The sequence below is a fragment of the Harpia harpyja genome, chromosome 18 (genome assembly GCF_026419915.1).
Source record: "Harpia harpyja isolate bHarHar1 chromosome 18, bHarHar1 primary haplotype, whole genome shotgun sequence".
NCBI classification, from domain to species: domain Eukaryota; kingdom Metazoa; phylum Chordata; class Aves; order Accipitriformes; family Accipitridae; genus Harpia; species Harpia harpyja.
The window spans coordinates 17,977,855-17,993,846 of record NC_068957.1 but is presented as its reverse complement, the minus strand read 5'-3'; the positions used below and the strand labels follow the sequence as shown (position 1 = coordinate 17,993,846).

The window sequence follows — 15,992 nt, the reverse complement described above, 5'->3', positions numbered from 1 at the left end:
TATCATTCCTCCCCACCCGCCCTGAGAACCTGGCTCGTCTGCATTAGTCCATACTTCTCTACAACTTACACAAATCCAGAGGTCTTGGTTTCCAGAGCCACAACCAGACCCAGTCAGACATGGGGTCTGCTCTGTGGGACCAGTAGCTGGATGGGGTCCACAAAACTTTGAGACAAATGGACTTTCAAGGCTTTCGTGGGAACTAAACTTTAAAGACCAAGAAAGGGTTGATCTTCTGCAAGGCCAAATCAAAGGGTTGTCCCTTGACCACATCATTCATGGGATCTGCAAGACTTGGGTCATCTCTGAGCCTACAAACACGGGCAACAGATGAAGCCCATGCGTGCGGGGGTGCTTCTCCGCTGCGATGGAGTCACTTGCAGCCGTCCAGGCACAGGGAGACAGCGTGCGACAGGCAGCAAGTACAGGATTATTTTAGGCTGTGCTCAGTTACCAGAGATGCCCTTTGGGTGTTCGGTACACTCAGTTTCCTTCCATCCGCTCAATTTGTTTTTCCATTTGGCAGAGGGATTTACCTAAAGTGACACTTCTCTCTGGTAAATATACAGTACTGGGAGCTAATTGAGTGATTTATAGTGTTGAGCATAGAAACTTTTTATTTTAATTGTGCTGTGTAGGAGACAGCTGTTGCTTTGTCCCTATCTCAGGTGGAAAGGTAGTAACCAGGAGACGAAACACTGTTGTGTTTCAATATGAAATACTCTTGATGATATTTAAATAGCCCCATGCTGTACCTAGCATTCGCCATGTGGAGAAAGAGGGATGGGGAAAACACAAATTGCTCTGCTCAGACTCAAACCCAGAGCCTGCAAAGCCCAGGCTGGGATGATGGCAGGGAGATGGGGGTACAAAGGTGAGGATGGAGGTCGGGGAAGCAGCCACCTTTCTGGGGTGCAAGGGCTTTGCGGGGCCAGCCTTGCTCACGGGAAGCGCTGCACCCAGCTTAACCCCCGCCGAGAAGCCCGGCTGCAGGGGCAGCGTGAATCAGCAGCGTGGGTGCTGATGAGCTCAGCCGGGTTCACGGCAGCTCAGAGGCGACCTGAGGGACTCTTGCTGGACCATGTTTTTGGGGAACGCCACATCTGAGTTGCCTCACAGCCAGTTTGGGTCAGGCAGCTCTGTTATGGCTCCAGCCCACCTGAAAGCATCCTCTGAGCTGGCCCGGAGAGCCCCGTGGTCCTGTGCTGCAGCCCAGCCGCTGACTTCCCACGCCTCAGCTGCTTTTGCACCCCCTCAGCAAAGAAATTGTGATCTGTATGACATGACCACAGCCGAGTTGCTTGCACAGCAATATTGCCAGTGTGGTAACACGCGGCCCTCTGACACAGTGTGTGATACTGAAACAAGGAAAGCATCCTCCTCCCAGCAACCAAGGCACCAAAACCACCAGTTTGCACCAGTTCTCTGCTGAAATCCTCCAAGTGTAACGATACATGATAACTCAGAGGGGAGTACCAAGGTCTCAGTGGATCAGCAGCTAAGTGGATTAGAGCCCTGAGCCCAAAACACACAGTGTTTTAAACCAGACAGTACAGGAAAACACATCCCAGAACAAAGTGGTGCAACAACATTTTACCATTCCCAGGAAATCACCTCTCCTAGTTATTTCACGTTTGCCTTCATTTGTACCAAGGCCACGTGGTCACTTAGTCATAAATCTGCCCAAGGGGGGAAAAAAAACCAACCAAATACACGCAAAACCCCCCAACCAGTAAGGGGCATTTTTACTGACACCAGCTTTGGAAAAGGCTGGCAGAGCACTGTGCTCTCTGAGCAAAGGCACCGATGGGGCGGGCAGGTTTGGCTCTGGTTCCCCTCCTTATCGCGGCTGCAGCCGGGGTGGCCGCAGGCAGCAGCACCAACCTGCCAGGCTCCTCGCACCCAGCGGCAGGGCTGGCAGCCTGCGAGGTTCTCCAGGCTGCTTGGAAATGAAGCAAGCAGAGCCAGCCCTTCAGAAAGGGATAGAAAGGGCTCAGCTCGGTTTGGCTGCCATTTTCCTGGGGGGATTTGGGAGCTCATCTATCCAGGAACAAGGAGCTGTCACATTCGTGAGTGAAAGCGAAAGCCTCTCTGGGCTGATGGCAAGCTCCTTCCTACCCGTGCTTCTGCTCTCCGTGCTGGGGGGACTGCTTGCTTTCTTCAGTGCTTTGAGAACTTTCCCACATGAACCACTTTAAAGAAAAATAATCTCAAAAAAAAAAGAAAAAGTATTTTGGACACTTGCAAACATCACTTCTAGTTCCTGACGTTTGCAGCATTGTGCAGGGCCCAGATCACACCGTTCGTTCAAACAACTACAAATTCAGCAATGCTGACGTGCTCCGGCCAGATCTCAGCCTTGCTGTGTGACTTTGAGCCCCTCACCAGGAGCAGGACTGTCCTGCTTGGCAGAGCCTGCCAGAAAAGAGGCTTAAAAACCACAAGACAGTCAAAAATTCCAGAGATGAGCAAGTGTTTACCAAAGGCTACATGCCACATGGGTACATGAGGTGTCCCTTTCTCACCTGTGATGGGACAAATTAATTGACACCTGAACAAAAACATAAGAAACAGCAGCTTGGGTTCCCTTCCCCAAAAAGGGATGAGGAATATCAGCTCCAGGGTGAGGGCCACCAGCTATGACCATTTTCCTAGGTGACATCGCTGTTAGCATCGCTGTGACTTGGTGGTCCCCTGGGCTGGGGCTGGCCACCCCTCTCACAGTGACCCCAGAGACAGCCCAGCTCCCCTGCAAAGCGCTGCCACCTCCTGCCTGAGCACACACAGCAGAACTTGTGTTTCTTTCAGCTGTTCATCCAAAATCAGGAATAAGATAAATGCAAACATACTGTCACACCTCCATCGTGTTTCTGGGACATTTCGGAACTAGACTGACTTGAAGTAGAAAGCTAGGCTGATGGGGAAGAAAGGCAATGAACACCCAGAAGAGGCCATGTAAACTGTGGCCAAGTTACCCAGTAGCATTCCTGCCCTTTGTTTTTTGTTGTTTTCTTTTTAAAACCTTTAGGTTTTTCTTTAATAGCAAAAGAATCTCTCTTGTTTGTCATTGCAGTCTGGGACTATTTTTAACACTACTAATGAGTGACTAAAATGGGGTGGAGTAGCTAAGCCAGCTATGCTGCTCCCAGCCACCCACAAGGTTTATCTGACCATCAGAGGAGGAGCTGGACCAGGGCCATCCCACACAAGAAGGCAGAGCAGGGCGCCTGCAAACACGAGACATGCGGAAGAAAATGTCTGTGTCCAGGGACATGCATGGTAAAAAAATGTACAACAGTTCCTGCAGCTTATTAAAAAAAGCCCCAGACTCTTCACAGGGTAGGCATGTCAAACACTTGAGTATTTTTCTCTGCATTAGTCTCTGAACAGGGCTCACAGAGCATGTAGCTTACATCTCATCTGCCCATCAGAAAAAGACAGGAGAAAAAACCATCTGTGCAAAGAAGTTATTCCTGGACTAGAGCTTTAGAAATGGTACCCAAATGGAGGCAAACTGTGGTTTCCCACAGGGTCAGTAAATTACCAGAGAATGTAGCACCCGGCCCACATTTGTCCTCCTGTCCTTCGGAGCGGTCTCTGCAGAGGTGCGCTAGCATTCGGGGAGTCAGAACCTGTTGAAACGGGTACATCCCACATCCCTTCTCCTCCCGTCACCACCATGATTGCTGCATTCAGAGAAGGAACTGAAAATAACTGTGGGAAGTACCAGATGGCAGCTGCTGAATTCAGCGCGCTGTCTGCCAAGTCCTTCTGAGCAAAAGAGCACACGTACTGAATGGGAATGAAGATGCCGCCATCGGAGCATGACGGCAGCATGGCAGCATCAGGAACGCAGCGCTAGCCTGAGTGGAGAAACAAGAAACACTCCACTGTGGACAAACAATATTGAGAGAAATATATATGTATATATTTATTTTAGATATATATTATATACATGTATATATAAAAGCCTACCTAATGTAGGGAACCGCTGTGAAATGTTCAAACCTCTATTCATATGAAATCATTAAAGGCAGATTGCACTGATGGGTTAACCATGTTTATTGCAGAAGAAAAGTGAGATGCCTATAAACCCAGGCACGCTCTGGTGCACGTTGCTGCAGTGGCGTAAGACAAAACGCTGGAGCCTCTGTGCCCCAACCCTCTACCCCAAAGTCATCATTCTTCTAACAGCCAGGGAAGAGAGCAAGCACCCGTACGCCCAGTGTGGAGCCCAGCACCACGGCTCACAGGGCTGGCGAGGGGGGCTGGGATAAGACATCAGCCCTTGGGCTGCCCACGCACTTGCTCGCTTTTCCCAGGTCTGCCACACAGCTGGGTGACAAAGACGCAGCATTGCCAAACCTCGCAGCGATGGTTCAAAGCGTTACCATGTCAAGGCAGAATCACTGATGCCTTGTGTCCTTGCAATAAGTGACATACATTTAAAAACAAGGGGTTTTCCCCTCACCCCCATGCTGTCCAACTCCACTTGGTTGATTCACCAGAAACACAGGTTTTAAGTCACCTTGAATATTTCCAGCTGACACAGGCACAGGACCAACCAAGCAGCACTACATTTTAAGAGCATTTAAACATACTGTTATGTGTCTTTTCAGACCTTGGAGAGAAACTATTTAAGCATTTTCCTTTAGGAGGGATGGCAGAGGGAGACAAAAATAATATTTCACTATTTTGAAGCAATAACCGAAATTACAATACACACTAGTAAGACAGATGTATGGAGTACAGCTTGGAAATCTTTGCTTCATCCCATAGAGGAAGTCAGATTATATTACCACGTAGCCTTAAAAATCAGGGAATTAAGTGATTTGGCATGACAAAAGAAAACTACTTGGAGACATATTCCTAAACTTAAAAGGTAAGAAAGGCAATTTTGTAGAAATATTAAAAACAAGTGATTTTTCCATGCTCATCTATAGGGAGACAGGATGTTGGTCTACCTTTTATTAATTTAGTTAAAAGAGTTCCCCTCGCATGTGATCTCAGGTTGGTCTAGCTCATGGATATGCTAGAGCAAACTTGTATGATACAAATGGGATTTTTAAAATTTTTCTTTTTAAATCAGTACCATAAACATCTAAAGTCGCTGAACTCAAATTATTTATAAAATTACACAAGGTGTTATAACTGAAGTAGACCAGTGGCAGCACAGATACCTGGTGTAAACAGATCCACGAACACTTACACCAGCTAAGGATTTGTCCTATAAATCACAAGCTCTAGTATCTCAAAGGTCAAATTTCTTTAAGCAACTGTGTAGAGCTGTCAAAAAAAGTTAATTGTGCTCCTTTATGTTAAATTAATGTATAGCTAACGAAGAAGGAAAAAATAAACCCAAATCTTTTTTATCCTTAGGATTTACAATAAAGGCTAAGCAGTCTCTCTTACTGCAGGGATTACATGCACAAATCTAAACACCAGTCACATGAAGTTTAGCTTCAGCAAACATATTTGCCAAGGGCGAGTGGTGAAGCAAGGGGAGGATCTGAACGTGCAGTATCGATGCACAGTTCATGGCTGCCACTTTTGCTGCACAGAACAGCATCAAGACCACCCCCCCATTCAGACGCTCTGAGGTCTGTGGGATGCAGCTACCACGAAGGGATTGATTTTTGCTTGTTCAGGTGGCCAAGCCCTTCGAGGTCAATAATTTAAAATTCAACCCCACAGGGTTTATTTAGAAAAAGAACCTTTTACACCTGCAGAGAGACTGGGAAAATAGACCATTCCCATCTCCAGCTTTTTACTCAATGGGATTTTAATTGCATCCAATGAGGATCCAGATTTCCTCCCAGATCTAGTGTTAATTCACTGTTTTCTAGAGGATGATTACACATTATGAGCAGGCAAAATAGAGCCTTCGGGCATATGCATATTATATAGTTTCTGAAGAATGTCCCTGTGAATTGCAAGTATGGTTACAAATTACTGTACTTCCAAAACATAACGTGTTTTGTTGACCTGTGGTTTTCTTGAAGTCTCTTGCCCATGGTCTAAGACTATTTTAAACAATATGGAGATATCAAATCAGCTAAGAAGCTGCAGCACTGAATTTATGCTAACTGCATCCCTGCACTTATCAGTTATCAACTGCATTGATAAGAATTGTGCTTCTTATCAAGAGGTGGTAAATGAATAAACACAGAAAGATTAAAAAGTGCTAAAAGTCCTTTCAAGAGGGCTACATGAAAAGCCTTAAGTTGACAATATTTCTTCACAACAAACATACTGTCAGGTTTAATACCATAGCTATTAGAAATTATTTACTGAATAGAAAAAGATGATTTTTCATTCCCCAGATAGTAAATAGTACATGTATTCTTCCAACTGAGAGAAAAAGCACAGAATAGCTGCAGTTCATTTCTTCTTGATTCACAGTTGCAAATAATAAAAGTTCACAGCAAGAACTTTCTCTTTCAGAACAAAGTAGAAACATCCAGTTGCTAAAAGTACAAATCTCGTCTTCTGTCATGAATCTGAATACCTGAAAGACACAGCAGTATCAGGACAGTCAAACAGCATAGTCCACGCAATCTCTTAGGATGTTGTGCAAAAAAAATTGCACCTTTGGGTCTGATGCAAGAGGGCCCTTACTAGAATAACCAGAATGACCCATCCAAAGTATCCCCAAAATATTGCACATCAAAGAACCAACATCAGGGTATGACACAGTCTCAAGAGACTAATAAAAATACGGAAGCCTGAATGCTTTGGGAATAATTTCTTAGAACAACTCTCCTAGCAGTGTGGTGGGTTTGTTGGTGAAAACTGCAGTAATGCTAACACACAGCTCCAACAGGGACCTCAGCCTGAAGCCAGGTGCTTGAGAAACAAAGCAAGGGGTGTCCTACCTTTCTGGGATCTGAAATGTGGACAGCCAGTGCAAAATAGGCATTGTGAAGTGGCAGGCTGATGGTATAACCACAAAAACTAAGGTAGATGGAGTTAGAAAATCATGTATCTCATTTTAATAGAATGTTTTCCCTCTTCTCTGTTAATGTAGCTATGGGAGACGGTGTCTATATCTAGGGGAAAAGCAAGCTTTTGAAATACAGTCAGGAAGCAAGCAAGGAAGCATCTTTAATTCTGCATGCGTAAACAAGGCAGCTGTCCTTCATAGGTGAGTATTAATTTGTTCCAAACCTGCTGGTTTCATTACTCACCTGCAGTGGCATGGCTTACACTGGGATTTTCTGAGCCTTGGTAAGAGCTTGCTCTCCTCTCTTAAAAAAAATAAAATACTGGAGATGAGCAGAGATTCAACACAGAGCTAAAAGCAGACAGTAGCTCCTAAAGAAACCTTGTGCTTTTGCAGCCCAGCCTATAGCACAGGTGCTGGGGAGCTCTGTGCTGTCTGGCACAGCAATATACACTTCCATAAATATAAATATCAGCTGTTCTTAAACATGACACAGCGCAACAAGAAGTATATTTAACAGATAGAGCCAAGAAACAGGGACTCCCACAGCCAGACTAGATGCACACATCCTAGGGACTTGCCAAAGATTCCCTGTGAACCTGGGCCAGCCATTTCTTATCTGTTCTTTTTGGGTTGCTTGATAAGCACATGTACAGCGTTACACATGTGGTGTTATGAGGTTCCCTGAATATTCAGAAAGGCCCTGTAAACATCCTGAAAGAAAAGGCTTTAATTTGTGATGGCTGGGGAGCACCAAGCTGTTTAATTTCCTTTTCAATTTTTCCCCCGCTCATTTTCTTTCTGAAATTCTCAACAAAAAGTCCACTGTTGTCAGCACTGCCTCCCTTTTTCGATTCCAAGACTAGTTTCATGAAACATTTCCTTTTTTGGAGGAGTTGGTTCTTTGGGTTCCCAAGCCTTGACAGGCTCACAGTGGCCCCTTGGGGGAAGAGGGCACCTAACCTTGTTCTTAAATTAAACCCTAGAAGTCCAGACAGTGTCTTTAAAGCAATTAGATTGTCATTTACTAGCTGCAAAAAGTCTAGGGTGCATGCCTGTGTAACACATACATACAGTCTCAGCTAAATCTAACTATGTATCATGGGCAGAAAGTTTGTATTCCAGCCAAAGACACACACACTCTCCCTTTTCCTTGCACAGACACAAGCAGGCATTAGACATTCTAGCAGGACTAAGGTAGCAACACACCTACAGTTGGGGTCCTCATAACAACAGAGCTTCAGTATAGCCTCAAAAGAGGAACTCTGGATAAGACTGCCTGTAGATATAAATGGTAGTTTTAGCCCACGTTCTGCCATATTTTTGCCGATGCAGATTAGAAACCAGGTAACCAGTAGGTATTTCACAGCTGGTTATTTTTCAAAACCTAAGACTCAGGATCACTTCTTCACATGCCTGGTCTTTTTTATCTAGAAGCACCAGGTAGGACGTGCTATATTTTTCCAGCGACTCCCTAAACATTTCACAACCCTTTTTCTTGGAGACCAGTGCCAAGCTGACTATCTGGGTAACGCCTAGGAACAGCAATGCAGGCATACCCTAACAGGGCACCAGGGCTCTGGCCAGGAAGCTTGATCTCAGAGAGCTTCTCAAAGGCAGAAATTACTCACAAGGGAGAAATTTTATCCAGCAGACCTAGATGCTGTAGGAACGTAAGCTCCTGGGAAATGGACTTCAGCCACGAGCCACCTTTATTCTGTGTGCTAGTAGTACCTAGGATTGGGATTCCTACTAATTGTTAATAATAAATAAGAAATCATCACTTCTGCGTGAATTGCATTAGTTCTGGGAAATCTACTGCAAAATGCAAACACAGCCTTTGACACACAGGGCAGCAGTGCTTCGTGGCAGGCAGCAATTAGCTGGCAGACAAGGCAAGGCCAGCCCACCAGCCCCTTTACCCTAGTCCTTCCAGCTACAGACACAGACTGGGGAGGGAGAGAAATCCCTGGCCATTCTGGTAAGGGCTGCATTTTCACATCCTGTATTCAGAATATCACTAACACCCTACACGGTAAGTTAGGTTGCTCAGGGCTCTTACCTGGCCACTCCTTTCTTGTCATAATACAGGAGCATCCAGTACACACAGTGCCACCCTACCTGCTACCTACAAGGTAGAGATCCTGATAGCACTGTGGATAATGCTTATATTCACTTAAAGTATCTCCCTAATGTGAGCCAGAAGGCAAAATATTATGCAAGTGGGCAGTGCGTATTTTTGATTAAGCCGTACTATATAGCTAATCAATCCCAAGTAGCACAGTACACAGCATGGGTTAACTATTGAAAAAAATTCCTATGAGCTGGGCTGGAGATGGCTCCAGCTTGAGAACCATAGGAACAGACTGTATTATTTTTGTCTCTTTACATAAGATGCTATCAAAGAATAAAGTGATAATAAGTATCTCCTTACCTCCCCCAGGAGCTGAACTTTGACTTATATTTTGTAACCTAGCAGGTCCAGTCATACAAGCAGAACTTGAGGGTTGCTTCATGGTACATTCTTGCATGGATGTTAGGCACCTTTCCTGCTGCAGAAGACCAAGAAGAGAACCGTATTTCCTGTCAGAGATCGGTTCATCTACCGCATGCAGGTCAGGCAAGGCATGATGATACACCGAACTGGTAAGACTGGGAGTCCCAATCGAAGGGAAGGGCCATAAATCTGCAGGTTGAGTTGGATGACTCCGCAGAGTTGATGGCTGGTATTGGCCTGCCATACCAGCAGCAGAAAAATTCAGACCAGAATTTGACATGCTTGTAGCTGAAGATGACGGATATGGTTTGGAGCAATGTGAAGAGAAATTCCACTGATGGGGAGACATGCTATCTACTTAAAAAGAGAAAGAAAGCACCTGAAGTCTCGTAAATTCTTACTTTTTTCCAAGGCAAATTCCAATGGACTTCTAAGGGAATGCTACCAGATTGCATATTCATTTTTAAAGAAATATATATTCACTTTAGTGCTGCTTATCTTAAAAATCAACAACAAATTCATACTAAAAGCTGATTAAACCAACACCACCAATACTTTCAAATAAATATTACATGTGTTTTCTTACAGGCCACTAGCATAGGCAGGGTTTTAACAATTGCAAGCTTAGACAAATATATTTTTGCAAAGACAACAAATTAAGTCATAATGTGCTTAATGCATCTGACAGTGATGGAGGCTCTTGGCTGGAAAATGAGGACCCGGTCCTGCCAACAGAGAGCTTGGGAAGGACCCCAGCAAGCACAGGTTTTTACCCAGGAAGTCCCAGCTACATAATCCAGGGCTTTGCAAGCACAATTTTCTTGCTTTCTGTTTGCACACAATTCCAAATTGAAGCACGCTGCATCTTAAATTAATTAGTGAAAGCTAGTCACCCCTGTCTAACACCACGCTCACACATGGAAAGCCGCTCACCGTTCTTCAGGACAACAGTCTCACCCTTGTGCTTTGTGCTGAGGTCTTGTGGGTTCTTGGCATTGCTTAGAGCTCTAGAAAAATGTTCGTCTACCACGCTGTTAATATCCCCTTGGAAATACGTAAATACAACACTCTGAGACCCCCATTCTGTTTTCACAGGTTCTTTGCTTTTACGCGGCTTTGGAGAGAGCTTCCTTGTTTCTTCCATTTTCAATAACCAACAGTCCCTGCCAAAACAAGAACAACAGACCGGTCAAAGAAATACTATTCAACTTAAAGTCCACAGTCAGTGGTGAGCCCGTCTTCTTCCTGAAACTGGTAGTGCCACAAGAACCGTTACTAGTAAGATTAGGTTTTTTATCTGGGTTTCTGCTTCTTCCATGCACCTTTTCTTTACTGATTTCCTTATTATATACTTCTAATAGGAAATACTTGAAGTATAAATCAAAAGGAGAAACCTTTCAATAAATATGTACTACATTTTTCAGAATTTTGATGAGGGTGCATTTTTTGCAATCAGACAAACTGAGTCCAATTAGTCTTTAACTCGTTCAATGCAGTTATCTTTTGCTGGTCAGCTCTAAGTTTGATATAACTGTACAATGTGCAACTTTAGTAAGGCATACTGCGTCTTGAAAGCAGTGAATGGCCTAGAGATGCAGAGGGCCTGATGGATACCAACCTTGTATATGTTACCTGTCAATGCCATAGCATCGGCTCTATTGAAGAATAACATCAGTACATCTATCCACCAGCTGTTATTTCTCACCCTGCCTTCGTCCATCTTTATAACTCTGGGCTTAGGATCTAGCACTGTGCAAATATACCCTGAGGATGGAAGTGTGCTAAAAGAACTGAAGCACTTCAGACAATACAGAGGTGGCATTATCCATGGATGAAGCTCAGGGTGAACTTATCAAAATGCTTTGTCCAATTCTGGGTTTTGCATTGTTCAAAAATACATACTGACAGAGTGAAAAAAAAAATTAAAGAAGAAAAAATACTCATTGGAGCTTAAAATAATAACTTTAGATACGGTAGAGTTCGAAGTACCTTGATCACTGTCAGCACAGACCTCCACAAGGAAAAGACTTCTGAGAGTAATTAGCTGCTTCACCTGTTAGAAAAAGACACTCAGATTAAATTATTGGAAATTCAAATTACGGCAAATTCAAGTAAAAGAACCCACCAAACAAAAAACCCTTTTTGTTTGCAACAACTTACCTAGGAACGTGGTGGGTCTGCCAGCTGCTTAAAACTTTGGTAGCAAAACTGCTAAAACACACACTGGAGCTCAACCAGAAGTTATGGGTTTAAGGCAGGAATTACTCTAAAATAGTTTGCAGGAAGTCAACAGAAGACTGTAAGACTCCTTCTTGTTCTCCTTAAAAATCTCTGCTGCCAGATATGGTAAGAGTCGGACAAGGAACGTCACTGCTTGCCCTGGAGAAGGATCGTTTTTATGCATTTGTGCAGTTTCTGGCCGCAGGGGAGCTAGTTCTACAACCAGAGCTCATATGTTCTGCTGTAATCAAAATCATATTTAGCAATGCTCAAGCTATGCGTGCAGCGAGAAGTGCCTGCTGTTTCTATTCAATTTTCCAGTCTCACTGGAACAGCTCATCACACCGCATAGCATAATTGATTTACCTTGGTAGCAAAAAGAAGGCCGCTATTTTTCAGAGACTGGGGAAACCTTCAGCCAATAGCCAGTTTTATCACACAAAACCTAATGAATCATTAGATTTGTGTTTCCATCCAACTAGCCCTGCAATACGCAGTGTTGCTTAATCTATTCCGATACATTTATCAGATTTCTTTTCTAACCATAAACCCCCCAATCCTCAGTACCTTCCTAATAAACATTGCACTCATCTGTGTCTGAAAGGGTATTCTGAAATATCTGCAAAGGCTGCCTCCAAATGGTCTCTCAGTGTTTCTTACGCATGAAAAGACTGTTCAGGCTGTAAAGCCAACTATTCAGACATTAAGAAATATGAGGATTAAGGTTATCCAGCCATAATCCATTCCCTTTTTAATCTTAAGCCTTCACCTACAAACTTCTTGTCCATGTTTATCATTTGCTTCTATGTCTAGTTTTGCTTGTTAGCTCTACTTCCCCCATATTGTCTGTTCATTTGTCCCCCTCTTCATGATCCCTTGCTCAGCTAGCCCTAGTCCCCTGTCATCAACTACCAATTTATGTTCAAACTCAAGAGTTCCTCAGTCCTCATCTTAGGATTTCTACTGCTTTTCCCTTCTTGCATCCTTTCCCCAACTCCAACCTCTGGTCCACCTGAACATAGTGATGGGGATGGGACAAATACAGGTTGGTCACCAGTTAGGAAATGCAAGGGGATACTCCATAGCAGTCATCTGATGGAGAAGACAATCTTTCAGAACTTTAAAGCTGACCAAACTTTCCCAAAACTTAAACCTGAAAACTTAAACCAAAAAACCTTCCTCCTGATTTACAGGCACCTTCCCAAGGCCCATGAGGGGAGCAGGAACTAGCACAACCCAGCCAAACAACTTCAAGCACAGGAAGAGACACTATTTTATCCCAGTTTTGTTTCAGAAAGCAACCCACTGTTTAGGTTAAGAAACTTTCTGGTTGCTCAGCTGGAGGCCAACGCTTGCCATGGAAAATTCCAACCCAAGCCATGAAAGCTTGGCAAAGTCATCAGCAACCATACGGCCCGAAAAAGGACTACATCAGGCCATCTCAACAGCAAGCAGCAAACCAGCTCTTCCTACACTGCTCTACCACCACACATCAATGTACAATTTAAAAAGCATTAGCTCTGGCCCAGAGGTCTATTTTTCCTGTTCCTCACTCAGTGCAAGCCAGCCACTGCATCTTGCTACCACTTTATTAACATGCTTGACTTGCTTGTGACATTAATTGTCAGCTCTTTTAGCACCATTTAGTGGTGTGTAGCAGCTGTTACGCTTCTGTGAATTGTGACCACAGTAGTTACAATATTAGAAAAACAATACATTTTTTAAAAGAAAGAACGGTCATTTACCTATTTTTTTTTTCCTCATTTCCCCCAAAAACCTCTTGTGCTTTCCCACAAGTAGTCATAAGGCGGCTGGATATAACCTAGGTTATATCTCAGTCCCCTCAGTGAACCATATGCACTTAAGAGGAATCTAATGTCCCAAGAGTAAGGACTTAAGATTTGGAGCACTGTGGTCTTCATTACCTGAACTTCCCATTCTTCCATCTTCCAGCAGGAAGTCTGCAAAAAAAGGCAGAAATCCTTCTGATTTGTGTCTGCCACTAACTGCTGTCAAACTATAGTAGAAGAACTGGAGCTCACGATGAAATGGACTCAGCTCACCTCACACTACTCTCGGAATGGGTTAATTATGGCAAAACAGTGCAAGTAATTGTCCAAGTTATTTGTCCTTCAGGTGGACAAGGATGCATCGTCAACACAAGCTTAAGAGACATGGTTGTTGACAGCTCACCACAAGTGACAATACTGTACAGTATTTTTCACATCCCCTACCCTTGCTAGTAGTATTAATTTCCCATCACTGTAGCATCACAGGGAACCCTCTGTTCTCTAGTTCACGCAGCCCAAACCAGTTTTAAAAATAAATAAAATAAAAAAAATTCCACTTCCCAACTATTAAGCAATAATTTAACAAGCAGGCATTCTCTTTCCTCAAGTATCTTTCAAATGAGGGAACATCTGAGAAAGTCAGTGAACATACATTGAAATGATCATTGAATTCTCCTACCTTAACGCAATGTCACAAATGGTGTCACACCAGTAAGATTTTCCAGATGTGGGACGGTCATGCTGTGTCCAGCAGTTTGGGATCCTTGCCCCGGCAGGCTATGTGCACTCTGCAATGACTGCAGGAAGAGACAAGCAATGTTCATGAACTCCCTACATGCTTTCTAGCCTCTAGCTGCGAGTGAACTAGGCGTTTCCTTCAGCCTATCTGCTAAGAATGCATGAAATGCACTCCAACAAGTCAACCAGGTTAGGAGGTTTCAGGAATGAGGAAAATAGGATTGTAAGTAGGGGTTTTTTTATGACAAAGTGTACACAATAAAGACGACAGCGTCTGGACTTCGGAAGAGTTTAGTGAAAGATGATAAACAAGTTATGGCAGAGAACCAAACTTGGCCAGGGTCAGAAAGGACTTTCCTATGCCAGGTTATAACATATTCAGCATTAAGTGTGTAACTACAAACATCTGCAAGAAGGAAAAGATCACCTGTCTCCATCCCAGATAAGCCGGATACCCAATTTTCTCTCTCTTCTTCACTGGATCTGTTTAAATGACTACAGAAATCTTCAGAAAATAAAACATCATTCTTGTTCTGTAAGGGCTGTAGCAAGAAACAGGTAGTTTGGGGGTTTTTTTGTAGTAAATTTACCAAAATTACCAAATTGCAGCCATTCCAGAAATGCTGAATCAGGGTCAAATTCGCCAGTTGCAGCTGGAATAATACACCTGGGAACTAGAGTCACCAAACTGGTGACATGAAGTCTTTTATGCAGTAGCTTAAGAGTTTGTTTACACACCCAGAAAGTAGGAGAGCACAGTCCAATTCCCTCTGCCTAAATACGTATGAATCCGCCCTCTGCCATCTCCCAGAACAACTTAACTACCAGGCTGTAAGATTTCCCAGGATGGTGCTTAGTCTTTTATTGACACACTCTTTGCATAAACACATTTTCATTGTGAGACAGACTGGATTCCAGTTTATCAGCAGGGCAAGTGCCAACATCTCAATCATTCGTTCTTCTATCCCCTTTTCTAAACTGTTTCATATAGCAGAGATTTCATCTGCTAAAGCTTTTCAAGACCTCATTCAAGAATTTCCTCTTAGGTTGGCAGTTAAAGGACTTGTAAGGTTGTTAGATGGCATCAGTTTAAAGCTCCTAGGTGCACACCCCAAAGAACTACTGGGTAAAAATGGGATTATCATCCCTATTCCTTTGTAGTTTATGAATTGAAACAACTGATTTCCAGCGCTTTTTAAGCATTCAAAATGTTAAGCTTTAAAAAAAAAACCAAACACCCAAACAAAACCACAAAAAAACCCAACACCAAAAAACTTAATTTCCGGGAATAAAAATTGCAATTCTGCTTGTCCTTAACAAACAACAGCCGCCCCCCAATCTCAATTAGAACTATGGTGTCTGCAGTCATTCCTCCATCTCCTTTTATCTTCATGCGGGGTCCACTAACACAAGCAGCCAGAATGAAGTCTAAGACTAAACCCACAAAGAAGGAACAAACACCACATCCCACTGCAAACACTTACAGTTCTAACAACGTGACTACTGGACTCCAGTTGGAAAATGCTGGCAAGTTAACACACAGGCTTTATAAATTGAAGTCACTGGGCACCAAATGCTACAGTATCTTTTACTAAGGAAAAAAGTAAGACAAATGCATTATCTCGACACTAATCAGAAAAGACTTGTTTTGTTCACGAGTTTGTTTATTAAAAAGGTAGTATAAAACACAACCCCTTTAAGAAACAAAATTGAAGACAAACCAAGGGATTCTCAGATGCTGTCACAGGTCTAGATATTATTCAAATTTTTTTTTTTTTTAAATGTTGGTTTTCTAAAGGATAGA

General features: G+C 43.4%; 1 protein-coding gene across 5 annotated transcripts; it reads right to left on the bottom strand.

Moving 5' to 3' along the window:
- Positions 1–4,044: 4,044 nt before the first annotated feature.
- On the bottom strand, positions 4,045–15,666 carry VGLL1 (vestigial like family member 1). 5 transcript variants are annotated; one of them, XM_052813257.1, is made up of 7 exons: positions 14,130–15,666; positions 13,586–13,621; positions 11,430–11,493; positions 10,374–10,603; positions 9,378–9,797; positions 7,188–7,247; positions 4,045–6,508 (listed from the first exon to the last, which is right to left on the bottom strand). In XM_052813257.1, exons 4-7 carry the CDS (start codon positions 10,582–10,584, stop codon positions 6,468–6,470), a joined length of 732 nt encoding a protein of 243 aa, XP_052669217.1. In that variant the 5' UTR covers positions 10,585–10,603; positions 11,430–11,493; positions 13,586–13,621; positions 14,130–15,666; the 3' UTR covers positions 4,045–6,467. The 5 variants fall into 5 exon arrangements, with proteins under 5 accessions (XP_052669217.1, XP_052669216.1, XP_052669219.1 ...); XM_052813256.1 differs by lacking the exon at positions 13,586–13,621; XM_052813259.1 differs by lacking the exon at positions 13,586–13,621 and having other exon boundaries at positions 9,378–9,794.
- Between the last annotated feature and the right edge of the window lie 326 nt (positions 15,667–15,992).